A 21,531-nucleotide genomic window follows, 5' to 3' on the forward strand; every position below is an offset into this window, starting at 1 on the left:
CAAGTTGAGTGATGGCCACATGGGATGTTCTGGTTACAAGTTTGGTTTGAGGAATTTTGGCCTTAACGAATAGCTTCCTCGTGCTCTTGATCTGATCACAAGTTGAGTTGCTTACGTGGCCTCAAGCTTGGATTCTTGACATGTGGCTTCCAATTATTGGAGAGTTGATCTTATATATTTCATAAGTCCCCCACTCCTTTGAGTCTCGTAAAGAATCGATGGAGTAAAGTAAAAGTTCATGAAATAAAATATGAAATCCTTTTTAAAGACACGCCGCGCGTTGTCATAGGTGAACCGGCTCTATGTATATCAGCTAGTGAAACCAAGAAAGCAGAAAGGGTAAGGACATAGCCAAAGACAAGGTGGTGAGAAAGATTGAAAGAAGCAATGAATATCCATCCTTTCATTTTCTTTCTCCCACACAAAGATTGGATGCTCTTCAATATAAAAGACTCAGTGCCACCTTTATCAGGTGGACAGGTGAGTGCCCATTTGAGATAACAATGACTACCCAAGTATTTCCTCAATTCTAGTGAGTTGGACTAATGGATACCCCCTCTCATCCCCTTATCCAAATGCTTGTGTGGCTGACATGTAAGCCGTGCTCTTGCACTTGTGGCCAACTAGCCCAAATCCTTTTCTGCACCTTGTCTTCTTCATGCTGATGATATGTTTCACACTAAAAGCAAACCACAAAAAAATTTATACTAGTCATGCTTGTGGTCCATGAATGAAAATATGAAGGGTAAATTACACGTCATCCCCTGGTTTTCAAACGAAACTCAGATCACCTCCTGGTTTTTGAAAAAACTCAAATAAGCCTTTGCAACTTGAAAAATAAATTTAGGGTCGAGTAATGTGCAGCTGTTGAACTTATAAGCCTTTTCAACTTGAAGCTCAGGATTTTGGGTTGGACGTTGACAAATGAAATTAGAGTGATTTGTCTGTGCATCGGCCATGTAAGGCCCATGGAAGTTAAAGCCTGAAATGCAGCATTGAATGGGACAAGGTGTTCCTCTCTTCTTCTAGTAGTCTAGTGCAGTTTGTCATCTTTAAGAAATGATGGATAAGGATTACATATGTCAATTACCAACCACTACAAATCTGTAATCCTTTGAGAACCTTACAAATTAATGAATAATGGATGTGGGCACATGTGTGGGCCAGAGGATAAAAAAGTTAAATTTTAATATCAAAAGAGAGAAGAATGATGATGAGCTGTTTGAACTTGGAGCTTGCTTTCATAAGGCTGATATTGCATCCCTGCATGTCTCAATGCATGACAAAGTGTTTTTGTCTGTGATCAAAGGCATGCCTCAGTCATGTCCACATCAATTTTCAAGTGGGTCTCTTGTATTTTGCCTTATTCACTACCTACATTGGTGTAATTCCATTGAAAGAAATATCAAAATTTAGATACAAATGTGCTTTCATATTTTGAGTTTAAACTAACCTAAATGTGAAGATTTGTTTGATTTGGCCAATAATTCTAGTCCAATAATAGCTTAAGAAAAGGAAATTTAAGCAATCTTTATTACCAATTAAGACAGACCAAGTGCTTTCATTTAGAAAAGTTTCCAATTCATAAGCTAAATTGTGTTTCAGTGTTACCCATAAGCTGTACTATGGAATCTTTTAATGGTACAGGCATTGAGAATTTTCAAGAGGACCTGATTACTAGTGCACCTAGGTGTCTTAAACTGGCTCAAAGCTGCTCCATTCTCCACAAAGTAATCCAAAATCTTCCTGAATGTCCCCTTCTCAACAATGCAGAGCTCTAGAGGCCCAATTGTGTTCATCCTTCTTGATACGACATATCCATGATCGACAAACGAAGCATCCATTTCTCGGCAACACTCACCAAGTACTTGTTCCTCGACTTCTCCCTTAATCTCCCAATAAATTATGTAATGCCCTGGTTGATTAGCCACATCGGCGTGGCTTGTAAAATCAGCTAGCTCTGCTCTTGTTTGGCTTAGTAGTTGGGATCCCCTCTCCACCACCAACTGAAGGTCTTTCTCTGTATTTTTGTCAATATTTACAGTTAATATTAGCTTCCTTCTACAGATAAAGTTCAGCTTTGGTGTTCCTTTGTAGAAGCCAGCCACCTCTACCACATCTCCCAATCTGTATCTGTAAAGTCCTGTAAGGAAGAGAAGGAGAGAGGGTAGGGGTGGAATTAGTTCATTTGACACAGCAATAGAAAGATTCTAGCTCAATGGCCACAAAGACAGAACATCAAGTACACAAGCAGAACATTAAAGAAGCAATTATTCATTTATTCTGTCTCCATAATCACTTGGTTGCAAATCTATTATTTTATCCACATCTTCTATACTTAGCCTTAGCTTCACTAATGACAAATCAGAATACTGACATAATCAAGATTTGTTAAATTCCATCTTTCATGGACAGCCACTCCATGTTAATGCTGATGAATGGTCAATTGGTTGAGGATTAAGAATTAAGAAAGTAAAGGTGACCAGCATTAACACAATTTTTTATTCATTCAACAAGATTGCTGCATCATTACCAAGAAACAAAAACAGAAAAAACAAGATTACTTCATAATTTATTACATAATGGAGCACGTTTGCCTAATCATATACAACTGTAGCCACTTTACTTAATTATGTGCACAAATTAGGGAACCTTTAATTTGAATTCACCACAAACTTGGCAAATTGTGAACTATTTAAGTCATTGAAACCTTACTTTGAATTAAATAACCAAGGGTTAGAGTTAGAACTTAGACCATTACATCAATATGTCCTACCTTAATAGTTAGAACGACTTCAATTAGTCGTTAAACGGGCAATTTAATTGGTCCAACCTAAGAGATATTTTAGGTTGCCAGTTGCCATATGATGGCAATGATAATAACAGGGACTATGATATGGGATTAAGAAAAGAGAATGACTTAGTGACTAGCATTTCTTTCTGATGCCATAGGCTGAAGGCATTGTAGTGCTGCACTACTGATTAATAATAATAATACTAATTAACAATAATTAAGTACCTTCTTACTTGCAAACTAATAAAATAGACAAGATGACAAAGTCTTATAATGAGTTTAAGTTGAATCGAGGAAGAATTTATGCCCTTTTACAAATCATAAATATATACCAGTGTCAGTATCCTTATTAGAGGAGGGGAACAAAAGAAGAAAAAGGTCACAAAAGGCAAATAGATCCAAACAAAAATATCACAACTAACAATCTCTCCCTATCTTTACATATCCAAACTCATGGTTTAAAAATTTGGAATCTGATACTTGATCAGTCTCCATCCATTCCGATCGAATCATCTTAGAATCGGCCTAACTTGGTGGGTCTTAGTATGCATAGAATTGGGATTAATCGGAATTGGCCAAATTCTATTGATTCCGAATCATTCAAAACCATTCATAAACTGCTATCACAGTTCAGGGAATCAAATCCATGATAAAGCTTAACACAGTTATTCTGTCTAGAATTTAAGTGTACCACTTTTGTGTGTGTGTGTGTGTGTGTGTGTGTGTGTGTATGGGGAAGAGAGAGAGAACCTGTAAAAGTGGTGAGAGCAACCTCATATTCCTGTCCAACCTTAACTTGAGAGAGCGGTACTGGGTCAGCTTCTATAAAGTCATCAATGGCGGATGTGAAATCCTGGTTTTGTCTATAAAGAGGTATAAATTCAAAATAAGAAAATGTGGGAATTACTGCAAAAGTAACATTCTCTGGAGGGGAAGAGGGATCCACATTAACTCCAATCCAACTCTCTGTGGATCCATAATCTGCACTTACTAAAGGCAAATCCCCTGAATAGTGCCTCAGTTTTCTCAAGTATGGTTGCATAGATCCTGTCATTATGGAATAAACATATTTGGCATTAGGCCAAAGTTCAGGGATGAGAGAGGACCAATTTGCCATTTCTAGCTCCTTGCATTTCTCTTCAATTTTTATAGCCAAAGACGGGTTCGGCGAGAGAATGTCCAACACAGCTTTTCTTATCCTTTCTATGGTGATTCTTGAGCTGAGAGTGCCTTCTCTGATGTCCTTACATATTTCCCTCCACAAGTCTTCAAAGGATATAAAAGCCTGCACTATACCAAAAGCAAATGTGGAAGTGATGAACTCCACCTGATCAGAGTAAATAAGGCCTAGAAGGAGGTGACAGTAAGTGGATTGTTTATAATCTCCCCCTGAAATTACTTCTTTGGGGCTGCAAGTGAATGACTTTGTTTTCATCTGTTTGATCTTAAATTCTTCACTTGCATAGTAATGTGTGGTGGCTGTTCCAACTTTTAATCCGCCCTTTGTTTGGAACTGTTTGCTACTGTAAATGAATTCAAGGATCCTCCCTCCTTCCATTATTGGATATACCCTGAGACAACCAACAAAAAATTAGGAATTACCAAATTAGAGAACAATGAAACAGAGAAAACACTACTCAAACTGTTGGTAAACTTGAATAACTAGTATATTGCAGTATTGGGTTACTGAATTGGCTCATTAATTAAGAAATAAAAAATGAGAAGATGAAGTGGGAGAAAGGCACAAGTTGCACAAAATGTTCAATTAAGAAAAATGAAGTCATTTGGGGGAAATAAAAACTGGGATTCATATATACCTTGATCTGTAAGCTGCTGCCAACCTAAAGATTTGAAGAGTAGTCTGTGAGCTATGGCGTGTGAAGGGTACATACTTTTGTCTTCCTTCTGTTGTTCCTGAACTACAAAGCAAACACATCCCGCAAACAACATTGAAAAATATAAAGAACTATGAAGAGAAGAAGAAGAAAAAGATTGTAAAATCTTACTTCTCTGTTTTGAATGAAATGTTAGAGAGAGGGAGGGCTAAAACAAAGGAAAGCTGAAGCTTCAGCACATGGAAACAACAACTATAGAAGTAAAAACGGAATGAAAACTCAATAAACAAGCAAAGATTAATAGAAACAATAGAAATAGCTACCTGAGGGAGAGAGTGGTGATGGGTTGTTGAGTGAGGATTGGAGTAGAATTTCCTTCTGCAATTTTGTGAACATAAGGCTCCAAATCAGCATGGGAAGCAATAGGAACCAAAGAAGTGTAAAGAGACTCCAGTGCATTTGGCTCTATATCTTGGATTTCGATGTCTCCCAGCCATTTTCTCAAATATTCTGTACCCAAATTCTGTTGGATAATTCGTCTAAGAGTCAAGGTCTGCACAAAACCTGCGTTTTCTGCTACATCTTCAAACCATTTGATAATGTCATAATCTTCAAAACCATTAATATTATGGTTATCATTACAGAAAACTGATTGTGATTCTGGTTGTGATTCCATAAAGGGTAGTAACTAATGACTAATGGCAGAGAGTGAAGGATGAGAAATGGTGATAATACAGTTGGGTGGGGGTGGGTGTCTCTCTGGTCTTCCTCTTATATTCAAAGGTTCATGAGTCGTGCATGTACTGTTCACCAAATAACCTCAATGAACCCACGTTCATCAAGATCTGCTTCTCTTTATCTGGCTTGACACATGACTCTTTCTCTCTTTCTCTCTTTTACTGTTTCTGACCAAGTCTATGGTAGTTTAGGTGGGTGTGTACGATACTATGTAGACCACAAGACGGTTATCTTGTAGAATCTGTAAAATGTATGTATAAAGATTCCTTTCTAAAGGGATGAAAACGAATGGGAGGGACCAAAGCCACCCGCTTTGACAGCTTTCTGCCTTGGCTTCCCTTTCTCCTTTGTGGGGTTGGGATAAGGCTGTTTGATATTTTGGTTTGGATTGAACTGTGGGGATGGTTTGGCTTAATATACATTGAAAGAGAGTTTTTTATGCCGATAATATGGGGGGAAATCTTTTCACTGACACCAATTACAGTATGGAAAACGGTTTGATCCAGTGAGAGGTTTATATGGTTGGGAAGGAGAGAGAATATTAATACGAGACCCATATAATTAGGATGTGATAGGTCCGCGTGAAGATCTTTTTCAATGTACAATTATACAGGTCTCCTCCGCACAAGTTAAAGCTTATCTTTTTGCTGTATACCGATGCAAGCCAATGCTAGTGACATATACCATATACCCTAAACTGAAGGAAAATCACTACTTATAAGTACATTTTGACTTGCCAAGGAAAGAGAGAGAGATCAGACAAGTGAATTGGGGCAAGTTGAGCTGGGTGTCTCAAACTACATGCCAAGCCTATGTCTCGTTCTTTCTTTATTTTGTTTGTTTTTTAATTTTTTTTGTAATATGTTTCTTGATTTATGGAGAAAGGTTCTCTGTGGGGGCCACACTCAAATATAGTGGGGGGGGGTGAAATGACCACCCCACCCCTCATGAAAGGCATAAATCCTACCCCCCAAGATGTCAGTGCATGCTCTCATTGGTTGTCGTGTGTGTGTGGCCCCTGTGCTCTCCCATAGAGAATGCTACCCCTTATTTATATGAGAGAAGGTTTCCGACTTTGCCAGTGTGGCAGGATCTGCACACTGACCAATGGCTATTTTGAAAAATATATTATTCAACCCACACACTTAGAGTAGGAGAGAGAAAATAATAAATAAAAAAAACATGTAAAAGAGAAATTAAACCCTGACAGCTTGGTAATCTTTTTCCCTATTTATAAATTGAAAGGAACAATGAGAAACGAATGTTTCTGGACTTAGTTTCTCATGGAAATAGGGACCTTAGATTAATATGGATAAATGTATTTTCAACCTTGTACAATAAGGGTGAAGGTTAATGATGATACAAGAGTACAATAACACGGTCATATCACTAGTGGTGAAGGAATTCTTCTTTTCTCCACATGTAAAGGAAAACTTAATTCTCCCTGTTGGCATAAATTTTTTGGGGGAAAAATATTAAGCATCTCCTAAGAAGGGCTTCTAGTGTGGCTCTAATATCACTGTGATAATGATCCTTGGATAGAGAGGACATGGTCTAGATTAGTCTGTGCTAAATTTTAAACTCAAATTCAATCAAATAGTCTACCATGTATCTCTATATCTGTGCATGTCTATGGTACTAAGTTGTTATTAATGCACTTTCCCATGGTCTTAAATTTTATTAAATCTCTATTTTACCCCATGATCAAATTAAACTTTCTCTCACCACAAACACATATTTTGACGGTAGAAGGCGCAGGAACATACCTGTGACAAAGGATGTTACATGCAACTCATTGGTCACGTTTTAGCCTAAGAAGAGCACAACATGTAACAGATCGATCTCACCGGTCAAGTTTCAGTCCAAGAAGAGTCTGTAACATATTTCACCAGTCAAGTTTTAGCCTAAAAAGAATACAAAGAGAAATTGAAAAATAAATTTAGGGTCGATGTTCTCTGTGCCGTAGTGCTAGCTGTGCCCAAAAACATGGGGGATGGTGTTTCCACTATTCAGGGGGGAGGGGCGGTCATTTCACCCACCCCTGCCTATCTAAACTGGTGGTGAAGGATATGGCAGCAGTCTCTCTCTCCATGTTGTTAAAACATTGTGCCCCCATTTTATTGGTGAGCTCTCCACACTGCTAGCATAGAGAACCCTCTCGCTTTCTTAAATTATGAGATTGTATTTCACTATATTTTTTAAGGGAAAAAAGAACTCTATGGGAGGCGGGGAGTGGCACACTGCGCCTAGACATAGAGGGGGCAAAATGACCGCCCTCTATGGATTTCAGAAATACCACCCCCATAATTCTTCTGCATGCACTCCCATTGGTCATGTGCGGGTGCAGGGGTCACACTCCCCTACAAGAGACACTTCCTCATTTTTTAAAAGGACAATTATTAGAGAGAAAAAAAAATGAAAGATGTACCTTAAATACATTCTATTTGCATTTTATAATTTTCTTTTGGGAAAAAAGAAAGCTGTCAGACTCTGTAGTGCATATGTCCAAACACAGAAAGTACGAAATGACCGCTCCCCTGAAATGAAAAATCCCATCCCTATTCAATGCCCCTGTATATGCTCTCATTGGCCTCTATGCTAGTGCAGGGGCCACACAGCCTATTAGCGATCTCCCTCCCTTTTCATTTTTTTACTCAGAACTTTTAAGGTTTTTGTGATATTTTATTGATAGGACTTCCTTCAACGCTGGTGGACTGTTGAAGATTACCTAAAATCAATACAGTGGCGAATCACCCATTGTTATAGAGAGGGTAATGCCATAGCAGATGCCCTTGCCAATCGTGCAGCAAATTCCAAAACTTCTGAAAACTGGAACGGATCCCCTAACTTCATTGCTCATACTACTACGTGGGAAGCTTTGGGCAGGCCGTACTACCGCCTCTCCAAACCTGTAGTCAGGCTGCTAGGATCTTGATTGTACTTGTAATTGGCTGTTTGTGCTCTCAAGCCACAGCAGCTGTTTAGTTCTTTTATTTTTGTAATTTTCATCTTACTTTCAATATATACTTGCTGACCTTTAGCAAAAAAAATTGATAGGAAAATGATGCACACACTGTCAACGTACCTATCTTGTCCTTTCTCTCTCTTTCCTCCTTGACCATGTGGGTTTTTATGTATACAAACGAGAGGTTAGCTAAGAACCTAAAACCCCTTCTTACATATCCTAAAAAAAATCCTAAACCCATCCTTTTTATACAAAAAAAAAATTGTTTTTAAGAGAGAGGAGTATCATGTATGATGCTTGAATCTTGCAAGCAGGGCTTTCCAGCTGAAGCTCTAAAGCATGTCAGCAATAGAGTTAAAGCTGCTACATGTCGGCCATCCACTTGAAGAAGAAGAAGAAGAGTAAAGAGAGTTCAAACTTCAAACCAACAATAATTTATTTGGCTTGGGTACTTGGGGTCCAATAATGTGACCCCATAACTTCATTTTCTTACAAAGCCAAAGGCCCACCACCCATTCAATGAAGATTGAGCCGTTTCCATAATCTTCTTCTGAAGTATTATCTTAAATGATCATTGATCGTTTAGCTTTTAACTATAGATGAAGTCAACCACACAGAAAATTGAAGTCACTAAATATTTGCAGAGATATCCACCTGAAATCTATGCACTTTAGATTTATATTGTTCACCACCCTTCATATTTAAATACTTGTGTGTGTGTGTTTTTTTTTTCTTTCCGGCGCGGGGGGGGGGGGGGGGGGAGGGGGGGGAATTGGTGGTAAATGTTTTTTTATTTACCGGTGTAAAGAAATTTTAGCCATTGAGGTTTCATTATTTCCGTTGCTCCCGTAATGTTTTTGGCACTGTTCGAGGAGTCTCATCCAACCACAAGCTGTGGATTAAGAGGTTCTTTTTAAGTATGATTTCTTTACCATTAGTGAATGAAACGACAGCAGCCACTGGCTTCAAAGATGGTGTCTAATGTATAACCAAGGAAGAGATGGATTAACCATATTTTGGGAATCATTCTAGATGTTGACGGTTCCTACTGCAATATTTGATCAGATTTTTTTTTTTTTGGGTGCAATTCAAGGGCCAACCGGTCATCAACTCCATCAGGGCCCCACAAGGAGGCAAGGAGAGGACCCACAAGGGGTCAAATATGGTACCCATTGGCTCCACTTCTTGAAAAACAAATAAATGTGGACTAGGTGTCGCTAAGGAGACTTGAACCACCCGATCAAACTCTTGACGTAGATCTCCCAAGGGATTAGCGAACCACCAGGGCAAACCCTGGATCAATAGTGGGAGTGATTACATATGAACATTACTCAAAAGAAATAGTATAAACCCACTTGCAGCACAGGCATATCACATGTTGGAAGTATGTATCTAGTAGTATTTATGTAAAGGCAAAAGGTCTTGTGCACGGTCGCGCACAAGACAATCGATGGGGACAAAAGCCCCATTGAAATACCAAAGCACCCCCTATTTGAGGAATTGTCGAAGGGGGTGGGGATGTCGTGCATGAATTCCCTCCCCTTATGTAAATGCATATAAATATAAATAATACATTATTAGAGTTGTAACGAAATCTAAATTTTCGTAATCACGTATTAGATCTTCTCCTCAATGGGGCTGAAATACCCTTTAATAATTACATTTATTGATTTAGAGGTATCTTGTATTGTATAGTGAAGGTTAATAATAAGTAATGGAGAAAATTTCTCTTCACCATGGGTTAAGAGAATCCCAAAGATGGCATAACGAACTCTGCTTTCATGTATATGAATGTCTGAAATACCTTTAATCGTGTTACTAGAGTTCCATTCAGACGTTAAAACCTATGAATGAAGAGATTCTCTTCTCACTGTGAATGGAGGAAATTACTTAATAATTAAATCACCCACCATGTACTAAGACTAAAGTGTAGGAGGCTCCCAAACGATGAAAGAAAGGGAGTAAGAAACAAAATCAGATGGAATGAATGACCATTAAATTGGAGTACCTATCATCTATATACTTTTCATTAATCAAATCATTGTTGAGATAAGAATGAGATATAACTCAAGAAGCCAACTCAGATTTTAACTATAAAGAATGACAAAAAAAAAATTGTCATCCATACACCAATTAATCCAATTAACTATCGCCAAATATGGCAGTTTGGTGGGTAGTCAGGTTTGGATCGGGATCCTCTGCTGCAGCTGCCCGAAATCACCACCTTACCCACTGCCCAAGCTCAAACACCCTGCCTGGGTGGAGTTCATGCCAGATCCACGTCCTGCCTGTGTGACGCTGCACATTGGCCACACAGGCAGCGACAGCAGAGGATCAACACTGTATCTCACCAACCAATGATTTAAAACTCAATGTCCAAGGTCAGTTCAAAACAGCTAATCTCTGGCAAAAATTGCTGAAACTAGAAACCATTTCTGATGATATGATAAGACATATATTCATAAAGGGAAAATGTTCTCTGTATTGCAGCATAGACTATGCCCAGACACATGGCAGTCTGTGCAGGGAGCATGGTGGTCATTGCACCCAATCCCATGTGCTTGACGATCAATTTGATTTCTAGTAGTTTCATAAAACCCCAATCCAAAACCAAACAAATAAAAATTCAATTCCATTCAATCTGGGTTGAAATGATCAGTCTGACTGGTTTGAGATGAACTTCAAATGAAATCGAAAGACTTGATCGACCAAAGGACAAGTTGGGGAAGCTCTATGGAGCAAGTATACAAAGCATGGACATAACTGTAAATTGATCAATATGAATTGTGTTGTTCCTTTCAAGGTCCAGCAATGAAGTACCATCTATCTCTTTCTAGTAGTCATCCTTCAAATGAAAAACTAGGGGTGTAAATGAATTGTCGAAATCCGTTTCTGTATCCGTGTTCGTATCCGTCTGAAAGTTAAACGGATGCGGATACGGATAGGCTATAGCTATCCGAAAAACTATATTTACATGAAAACGGATAAAATATCCGATCCATATCCGTGTCCGTATCCGTTTGGTACTATCCAAATCCGTCTAATAGCTAATCAAATGTGGGTGCGGATATAACACTATCCGAACCGAATCCGATCCGTTTACAATCCTATGAAAAACTGATGTAGCCAAAACCCATCTGTCCCAACACATTTGCAAGAAACAAAGAACTATGAGATCTTAGATTTTAAATAGGATCTGCTCTTCACCAAAAAACAGAAAAAACAAAAACAAAACAAAAAAAGGTTCTGCTACAGCTTAGCCGACTTAAGCGGAGACCATGCTTGGTCCTATCTCTATTGATGTGACCAAACAAATCGGCAAGAAATTGATTGGGACGGGTGTTTCACCAATTAATACAAAGGGGTTGTGGGATTGAAAACAGGGCAAGTCAAGCCCACAATTTTTTCCTTTGGCTTCCAGTACTTATTGTGGTTCGGTATAATCCTTGTAGGCCGTAATCAAAATTGATATTTATTCTCCTCATGTGTTTCAACTTTTTCATCTATGTTTCTATCTGCTTCTTTACCTATTCGTTATGAAGTACAATAGTCAGTAAATACGGGTATGACGAAAAAGGGATAGGGATATATATAGGTACTTAAAAATGGGTGTACCTAGTGGAAGAGGCTCCCGCTACTGCAGGGTTTGAGGAGGGTTATAATGTATATAATTTTACCTCTATTTTTACAGAGAAACAGTTTCAAGACCCGAATCCATTACCAGTTGGTCACAAAGCAACAATCTTACAGATTCTAAATGGACATAAAATATTTTTATAAATATGGTCTAAAGAATACATGATAATAATATGGTATATGTTTAATACGTGTTGAATACGATTTTTTTATATATAGAATTGGATAAAAAACATATGAACTTATGTTCTCTCTCTCTCTCTCTCTCTCTCTCTCTCTCTCTCTCTCTCTCTCTCTCTCTCTCTCTTGTATCGATTGCAATTCGATTCTCAACAAAAACCAGAACCCAGAGCCAAAGCAGATACAGGTATAAGTATAGAAAAACGTACTAGAATTTTTGGCGTCAATCGACATGCCTGATAAATTGCTATTCTTCGTTTTACCTCGCAAAGGAGGACCGAGAATTACATAGACAAGAGGACAAAACGAAACCCATTTGTCCCCCTAAGTAGGAAACCATGACAATCAATTCAATGATTTTTTTTTTGGTCTATCTACTCAAGGGCCCACATGTCAACTACAAGCTAAGGGGTAAGGGTAAGACAAAACCACAATCTACAACTAAGAAGGAGGGGAGAGGGGAGAGGGGAGAGGAGTGCCTTTTTGGCACAAAATGCAATCGAGAAGAGTCGATTCCTCGACCTCCTGGGGGGCATGAACTCAACTTGCAATGCCTCCAACCAACCGAACTAACGGTTATTTGCAAACGACTGAAATGAGTTCTACAAGTTTGTTTTTTTTTTTTTTTTTTTTCTTTATCACCCTCGGAATTTTTATCTGTTGCATCTTGATCTTTGAGGCTTCTCCACTTGAACGACTTGAGCTGGCCAAGTATGAAAAGACGGATACAGTATTGCCAGAGTTAGACAACATATGGGTTGCAGGTAAGATAAACTTGTGTCCCACTATTATTTTTTGCACGTTTCATGCCATTGCCATTTTACTGAAGAAGGCCAAGGATTAGGGTTGGTTCATTAATCTAAGCACTATCAACTTATGTCGCAAGACGGTGGTTGAACTGCTTCTGTGAATGATGAATTCCGTTCACTATTTGAGGCTTTGGCAACAATTGAAGTTATGGAAGGGATTCAGTAAGGTTGCCTATTGAATCCTTGTTTGTTTATTTTTTGTGTGGAAGGTTTATCTAGATGGTTAGCTGTTTATAGAGATTTGCATTTGTTCAGAGGAACCAAGATGGGGAGATCTTTTCTAGAGATTCACATTTTTTTTATTTGCGGATGATACATTTATTTTTTATAGAGATAATAAAAATGATGCGTCCAATATCCATGTTATTTTAGAGTTTTTTCAAGGCGTGTCTAGTCAAGAAATTAATTTTACTAAAAGTAGAGTATTGTGTAGTAAATCTACCCCCCAGAAGTTGCATAACTCCATTTGCTAGCTTTTAAAAAAAATGCGTACCAAGTGAACGAGACTCCTACCACTGCAAGGTCTAGGGAGGGTCATAATGTACAAAATCTTACCCCTGCTTTTGCAGAGAGGCTATTTAAAATCGAACCCGTGACCACTTTGTGTTCGACATATAAGTATTTTAGGACTTATAGCTTGTTATATCCACCTATTTGCATGAAGGGTGGTTCTTGGGTTCAGAATAGCCTTAGGAAGGTGTTCTTAAGAAGGTTGGTTTGTTAGCATGTCAAGATGGTTCTCAGATTTTTCATTTCTCCCCTTACAATTCATCATCATCCATCTTTTAATAAAGTATCTGAACTAATGATTAATGGTTCTTGGAACCCTTGTCCCATTTATTCTCTTTTTCTATCTAATGTGGCTAATGCTATATTGAAAATTAACCTAGGTAGGAGTTCACTTCAAGACTTCTGAAATCCTAAGCCAACATCGGATGTTTTTAGTACTAAGCTTGCAGCAAAATTTTTAATATTGAGTAAGAATACTTAAGCTATTGATTATCATTAAACTGATCTCTTACCCCACTCTAAACTGTTGTGCATGCTATGGAAATTGCTGATGCACCCTAAATTCAAATTCCTTTTATGGACGCTTCTTAATGGAGGGGTCAAAACAAGAAAAATATTACATCATATTCTAAAGACTGGCCATTAATGTTTCCTTTGTAATAAGGAAATGGAATATGATTGCAGGACCTTTGGGATTATGTACTAAAAACCTATATTGTTAGTCCAACTGCCTTTCTTAGACTGGCCATTAAGAGGAGAACTAAATATTTTCTTTGGCTGGCCAGGAATCAAATTGCCTTTCTTAGTTCTCCTCTTAATCCAAATGTTATTCTACATAACATTTTGGTAGATGGGTGGCTGAGTTGCAAAATTTTCTTTCCCTTAATTGTTACTCTATTCATGATTCTATGTCTCTGTCACATGAAGACTATTGACTACTGTTATGAGAATCATCTAATTTTCATCTCTCGGGATCTTTTATACCCCACCTAAAAAAGACTATGTTGTACAAGAAATTCCAAGTACCAATATGTAAAGGCAATACATCACAATGCATGCTAATAAATGATTTACTCAAGGCAGTTAAGTTCAATCAAAACTCAAAACTCAAGTTGCTTAAATAAACAAAAAGGAAAATAATAAAACTAGAAGATGTTGAAGACAACAAAACAAAATAAGGGGAAAAAAAATGACTAGCCAAAATTTAACACTTGATTACACTGATATATATTATCTAAAAGGGGGGGGGGGGGGGAGATTTACACAGCTATATCAGAAGGATTCAAGAGGGCAAAAAACAAATCAAATCAGAAGGTGAAAAAATTAGAAATCTGGCAGCAAACATGAGCAATAAAGGAAGAACGCACTGTTAATCATGCTGGAATGCAGAATGAGGAGCTCAGAGGTGGTGGCAAGACACAGACCAGATGAGGCCCAGCAGGGTTGCAGCTTATATTTGCCTCATCAATATTGGGAAGACCTAATTGAGGAGGACGAACATATCCAGCCACCAGTGGCACACAAATGATTGAGATAATGATCCTCGATCCTGCAAAACTCCAAGAGTTATACACAATCTAAATTTGCATGGTTGTACAAACGTGACAGATATTAGGTTTGAGAGTTCAAAGGCTACTATATTAAATGGTCTAATGGGTTCTGAAACTATAAAGGAAACAACCCATGTGACATATTTTAGTCATCTATATCACAGTTTAGTGAATTTGCAGTATCTATATGGAAAGAGGATCCTGTCAGACCATTTTTGGTTTCCCAGGAGCTACCCTATATTTCCCTCGAACATCAACCAAAAAAGCACATCAAATGAATCACAAACCTCCCTTTGCGGACAGTGAAACATGTCCTCGCTTCCTCCCAGCAATCATCCAGTTCTCAGGATTTGCGTCGACTTCATACAGCACCTCAGCCTGTTCAAGAATCAGTAAAACAAAGTTTTTCAATCAAGAGAATTAAAAATTATCCAGTTTGATAACTTGAAGAAACTTGTTAGTTAGCATTTATGCAGCAACAATATCTGTGCTTGCTTGCTCGGTGAGATCTCCATGTTTGATATTACCGACCTGGGTATTAACCCATCCTCACCAAATTATTCCACTAAACCCTAACATGCTTACCTAGCAAAAGAAGATGAATTTCTGATCACTTACATTGCCCCTGGAATCCGCATTCGCCTCAAAATCCTTCAGCCTCTCGACTCTCCATTTCACACTGATCAGCTGCCCAACTCTTAGGCCACCTGAAGGAAGAGGAAGGAAACCAACTGCAAGACATGGATCAAGCACAGGCCTTTGTAGAACAAGTGCACTCCTGAAGAGCAAATCCTGTTTATCACCAACAGATTCAGAGTTTTCCACAGCCACAGGTGTATGTGCTCCAACAGTTCTATCACCAGAGACTCTATATCGAATGTTTAATATACTGTCTGGATGCAAACACTCAGCTTCATCTGTAAAATAAGAAACTAGTAACTGCATGTAATAATAATCAAAACATAGAAGATTAAGGGTCCAATGGCATGGTAAGTGGGAAGAATATGTACAACAAACATTGAAAACAATAGCTCAAATGAAAGATAAAGCCCAATGGGCTGCAATTTTAAATGCATCATACCATGAATATTCAGAAACAAAATACTGAAAACTTGCTTTCCAACACTAGATTCTCACTGTCCTACTGTAACTTGGGGCACATTTTCATAGTTAGCTTCAGAAATATACTCAACAGTGTTTCAACAGTGAAATGAACTTGGTTTCTACTTCCCTAATCAAATCAATGAATTTGATTATCTCTCACAACTCAGCCAAGAAAACATCATATGGTTTCTGCAACTACTCTTCCAAATATTATAAAAAAAAAAAAGGAGAATATGTCCAAGGGTTTCTGTGAGAAAAAACATCATTTTTTTATGAAGTGAAACAATCCCAAAATAGAAATTTTAATTACAGAATCCGAAGCCTTTTTATTACTTACTACTGATACCACTAATTCCAAATCCCCAGAAAAGGTTCTAGAGCTCTAAGAGCCCACATGGCTAGGGGTGTAAATGAATAGCCGAAATCCGTTTCTGTATCCATGTCCTTATCCGTTTAGCACTATCCGAATCCGTCCGAAAGCTAAACGGATGCGGATACGGATAGGCTATAGCTATCCGAAAAGCTATATTTACATGTAAACGGATAAAATATCCGATCCATATCTGTATCCGTATCCGTATCCCTTTAGCACTATCCGAATCCATCCGATAGCTAATCGGATGCGGATGCGGATATAGCACTATCCGAGCTGAATCCGATCCGTTTACAGCCCTACACATGGCCTAGGCCCAGCTTCCAGTATTTTGGGTAGGCCCAACCCAATTTATTCAAATTCAGGTCCCCCCATGAACATCCCTAATGTAGGTATTTGCTTTAACTAATGGTCCACACAGCCCTTGCTAAATGCTACATCATAACAAATCACAACAATATAGGGATTTCCAAGTCAAGTGTAAGACACGCAAATACCATTTATTGCGGCTTAATCAGAATTTTAATAGTTCGTTATTATTATTATTCACATAGTGTATTAATTATTCTTTTATTGCAAATAATGACAATAGATGATTCTAATTCATGTTTGATACCTTTTTACTAAATATCAGTATTGCAATTTTAATTAGGTAAATTTTCATGGACACCCCCTGTATTTTGGCCTAATGAGACACCCCAAAAACTTTCAATATATGACAGACACCCCCTTATGTTATGACTTTATTACTACTAAATCCACTCCGTTAGGTCTGTACAGTTAAATGATGGTTAACTCTTTCATAATGGCAAAACTACCCTTATCAGACTGTGAACTTCCCATAACACCCTTAAGTCTACAACCCTAAATAAACCATCACTCAATCGTGTTTGATGCTCTGAAGAAGAAACAACGGTTTCGCCAGATGAAAACCTACAATCCACGCAAAAAAAGCTTCGATCTCAGACCAAGGTTCATCGCCGAGGCTTCTCCTAGGGATTTTGATAGGAAAGCCCTGCGCAGGCTTTAGCAGAAGAGTTTCCCCTTGGGACCATCTGTTTCTCCTCAAAGATGATCTCCATCCAAACCCACATAACACATGAAAGCTTTTTCTATTGCCACCCCGCAACTAGATGATGGAACTATCATCAAAACCAAGGTGGTATGATGCCTTGACTATCCGAGTCATTAACTTTGTTGAATAATTTAATAAAGCATAGACCCAGAACTACACACTACAGAGCTCTAATAAACTGAGTTTGCAAACTTGTTCCTTACAAGATGCATCAAAGTTTCAGCACTTAATGGATCCATCCGAAAACTCATAACACATACAGATAGAAAGCAAGGGCTATCACACAGACACAAGAATTTCACTCTACATATAGCAGATTCGCAAGATCTTGCTCGGAATAAATAGACAGGAACATACTAGATGAGATTTTTAAACGAGAGCTGAAACTTTACGTAACACAAACCAAATAATTTACAGGTGACACATGCCAGGACTATGAAATTCCTCCCTAAAATCCTTAATCCTTGTGCGCTGACACAAAACTTACAGATTCTCAAGCTTCATACAAGAGCCCCAGATCTACAATTTTGTGTTCTAAGTACCTAAAACTTATGAGATTTTAGAGAGATTATTGATCACAAATAATAATCCAGTTTCAGAAACTGTAAATTAAACGAACTTCTACAGGAAAACAAACTTTCAACCTGTAGAGAGGCAGTCACTAATCTGATAGAGAGAATTGACAGAACAATGAACAAGTTCCGCCTGTGAGATCGAATCAAACCTCTGTTTCTCCAGTGTCCAATATTTGACGAAACGAGAATGTTGCAAGTAGAGTTTAGTACCAGCTTTGATAGATGAATGAGAGAGGAATGGGAGAGACAAAAGGAAGGAACTCATACCTGATCTGAGAGACAATATTCGCTGCTCGCTGCTCACTGCTCGCAGTGAAGAAGACAGTGGACGACGAACAAGGGAAGATCTGGTTTTTGCAAGTAAGGGTTGAGTGTCGAGGGTCAAGGGAGGGGGAGAGAGTATGGGAAGAGAGGTATGGTTGCTGAGGGTGATGGTCGCCTCCCTCTGAGTTGCAGGGAAGAAGAAGTTTTGAAAGGCTTTTAAGTATATACGTAATGGGGGTTAAAATGGACATTTCAAGTTTTAAGTTAACGGTGTTAAACGTCAGGGGGAAGGTTGATATATTGAAAGATTTTGGGGTGTCTGTGTCATTAGGCCAAAATGAAAGGGGTGTCCGTAAAATTTTCACAATTTTTTATTGTCATGTTATATCTATTAGGTTTTCTCGGCATCCCATCTAGAAGGGAATTTCTAGGTGGCCTAGATATCTGCTAAATGGCAGCTCGGTAAGGGCCCAAATTTTGAGGAGACAGGCAGATCCCAAAATCCCCAGATTGAAATTCAAATCTCAGGCCAAAGAGAGTTTGCGAAGTGGCAAAATAACGCATTAAAAAAATTCACGACTAGGGACAGGGTGCATGGACATACATGGGAGGGCATATGGTTGAAAATGTCGGAAATTTGACACGTGGTGTCGTGGAGAATCCAGATCATTTCCCCATATATCCAACAGTAGGAATTGCAACGTTACCCTTCCACATGGCACAAATGAGGTGGGCTGTTAAGAGATTCCTTTCCAGGCAGGCTGTCTGGAGATACCTTTCCCCTATAGATTCCAATCTTGGGATGATGGTAGCAAATGTGTTATTAAAAACTCTTGAGCATGTGCTTTGTAAGTGTAAATTTTAAACTGTTGGAATGCATTGCTGGGCTGTTTAGCCCCTTTGTATACACTAATTATCTAGTCTTACAGGGAATGTTGGTACACTAGTTGACCAACCAGAAAAAGTTCACCCCCTATTTCTTTTCCTTTACTGCAGGTGCATTCCTTAATTAAATGTAAATTTCATGAATGCCTTGAGGGGTCTTCAAATAACTTCATCCATGCTAAGCAGCTCAGAATCTCAAGAGATGTGGATTACCTCCGGTAGTAACACTTCCCAATCGTATCCCAAACAGGATTCCTGCTCTTGATGATGGAGAGATGACAAGCGGGAAGAAGCTTGAAGTTGGTCTTCCATTACCTTGTCCTATATGAACAAATCCATCTTGAAGATCCAGCCAGGCATCATAGATGGTCAATGTGGCCTTCACTTGGGAGTGTAGTATCACCTTGCAACAACATTGAAAAATTGGTGCTTTAGAAATAAAAATTCATTAAACTAGAATTTCATAAGTAATATAATATTGGTCATAACAGATAATATTTCAATATTGAAATAGAAACCTGCACCAGTCAATCCAAACAAAAAAAAATTGCACAATGCAACTGAATAGAATGAAAGAGAATTCAACCTATAGCGTTATATATATATATGGGGTCCTTCTATTCGTCACTATAAAGAGTGAAGTGGATCGCTTCACTATACCTTTTTTGCCCATACTTTCATTAATGTTAATTTATATATTGAGGGTAAATATAGAAATTCAACAAACCAGGAACATTGTACTCCCTCCCTCCCTCCCTACAACATCCACCGGATCACTTCCCCCTTTGCCCTGCCCCGCCCCCGTGCTTAGCCCCCTCTTTTCCACTTGATACACCCTCCGATAAGATTGGGTGAGTCCACTCTGCCAAGTACCTCTTCCACTCAACCATGTTTATTTTACCCCAAAACAAAGTTAAAACCTTTGGGCACCACAATGATACAGAAAACTTTTACACATGGCAACAAACTCCATTAACAGCAACCAGACCTCATGCTTAGATGACTGAAATCGCCACTCCTGTCATTATAGTTATGGTTGTAAGTGCAAAATTTTTCATTGCTATTTTGGCTTTTGTTATCAACGTCAACGGGTAATTCACAGTGATGTGCGCCTCAGTATCTCTTACTAACATTTTGACGAACTCCTTGTCACAGCCCGCCCAACAAAGGCCCACAGGCCTAACTTGCAAGCCCATGGACTTGGACATTGGGCTAAGATCAAGTCTATAACCTAGAACTCTCTACACTTGAAGGGAGCCTAGATGTGTTCTAGAACCTCTAGAAGCAAGGATAGTTAAGGAAGGTTCTACAGAAGCTTCTAGAAAACCTTGTAAATAATTAATGAAGGAGGAGACTTCTAGAGTTCTCCAAGTAGCTAGAATCCTCCACAAAGGAGGTGGGAAGGTTCTAGTCTCTTAGGCTAGAAATTTCCTAACCATTGGATAGATGACACATGTAAAGATCCTAGGCATTCTTTGGGTTCTTGGTTGTCTATAAATAGAAGTGGCCTCATTTGGCCAAGGCACCAAGCAAGTTAGCATTCAAGCTTTGTACTCAAGCTTTCTAGTGCAATACAAGTTCCATTCACTCAAACTCTCTTGTGTTCTCTAAGTTCTCTTCCCAAGTCCCTTGCTAGAGTTGTGGAAAGGCTGACTTAGTGCTAGTGTGAGTGCTAAGTGCCGGTGCGGTTGCTTAGAGAGGTCTAAGTCCGTGACAATTGTGGTATCAGAGCTTCGGTTGCGAGGGAGAATTATGGAGATGTCTAACCCTTCAGAGGTAGTAGACATGTCGATGAGCGAGCAAACACGTGGAAGGGAGGCCAATCCCAACAAGGAGAGGCGAAGAGACAAAGACAAGTACGTCAATGTTGGTGGTGCTATGGAGCCATGCTTGGCTCGGGTGAAGGAGCGCCTTGATGTTGTTGAGCAAAGGAAGGAGGAGCTCGAAGGCCACATGGTGGAGCTCAAGGAGGAGCTTGTGGGCCAAATGGGGGAGCTCAAGGAGTCCCTACTAAGCACTCTCAACACCATAGCACGTCTAACAGGAGGAGTTTCCCACCTTCAAGGCCTAAGTATGGGAGGCATTAGCGAAGATGGACACTCGCATCGACGAAGTAAAAGCAGATTGGGCAATGTGTAGGAGGGCAGCGGCCGAGGGAGCCACTACCTCGCATGAGGTGCCTAGTGTGGAGGCACCAAGGCCCAAGGCGTTCGATGGGAAGAGAAATGCATGTGAAGT

General features: G+C 39.0%; 2 protein-coding genes across 3 annotated transcripts in view; both read right to left on the minus strand.

The window, feature by feature from the left end:
• Positions 1-1,509: 1,509 nt before the first annotated feature.
• Positions 1,510-5,352, minus strand: LOC122640120 (indole-3-acetic acid-amido synthetase GH3.10). Its single transcript, XM_043833255.1, has 4 exons — positions 4,953-5,352; positions 4,612-4,713; positions 3,545-4,365; positions 1,510-2,143 (listed from the first exon to the last, which is right to left on the minus strand). The coding sequence occupies exons 1-4, from the start codon at positions 5,303-5,305 to the stop codon at positions 1,608-1,610; spliced, it is 1,812 nt and encodes a 603-aa protein (XP_043689190.1). The 5' UTR covers positions 5,306-5,352; the 3' UTR covers positions 1,510-1,607.
• Positions 5,353-14,623: 9,271 nt separating this feature from the next.
• Positions 14,624-21,531, minus strand: part of LOC122639711 (trafficking protein particle complex II-specific subunit 130 homolog) — a 104,314-nt gene continuing 97,406 nt past the window's right edge. Inside the window, exons 18-21 of one of the 2 annotated variants that reach the window (XM_043832623.1) lie at positions 19,507-19,696; positions 15,636-15,934; positions 15,305-15,395; positions 14,624-15,016 (exon numbers count right to left, since the gene is read on the minus strand). In XM_043832623.1, coding sequence (XP_043688558.1) covers positions 14,841-15,016; positions 15,305-15,395; positions 15,636-15,934; positions 19,507-19,696 — 756 coding nt within the window. In that variant the 3' untranslated portion in view covers positions 14,624-14,840. Of the gene's footprint in view, positions 15,017-15,304; positions 15,396-15,635; positions 15,950-19,506; positions 19,697-21,531 lie in introns of both variants that reach the window. The other variant, XM_043832622.1, reaches the window with a different exon arrangement.

Source organism: Telopea speciosissima, chromosome 9, assembly GCF_018873765.1.
Source record: "Telopea speciosissima isolate NSW1024214 ecotype Mountain lineage chromosome 9, Tspe_v1, whole genome shotgun sequence".
Lineage (NCBI taxonomy): Eukaryota > Viridiplantae > Streptophyta > Magnoliopsida > Proteales > Proteaceae > Telopea > Telopea speciosissima.

Excerpts from the sequence above, each read along its gene's own strand:
- LOC122640120 (XM_043833255.1), bottom strand. The coding sequence starts at position 5,305 with ATGGAATCACAACCAGAATCACAATCAGTTTTCTGTAATGATAACCAT. Across the intron at positions 4,714-4,952 it reads ATCACCACTCTCTCCCTCAG|TTCAGGAACAACAGAAGGAA; the intron begins GTAGCTATTTCT and ends TTTGCTTTGTAG. Across the intron at positions 2,144-3,544 it reads TGCTCTCACCACTTTTACAG|GACTTTACAGATACAGATTG; the intron begins GTTCTCTCTCTC and ends TCTTCCTTACAG.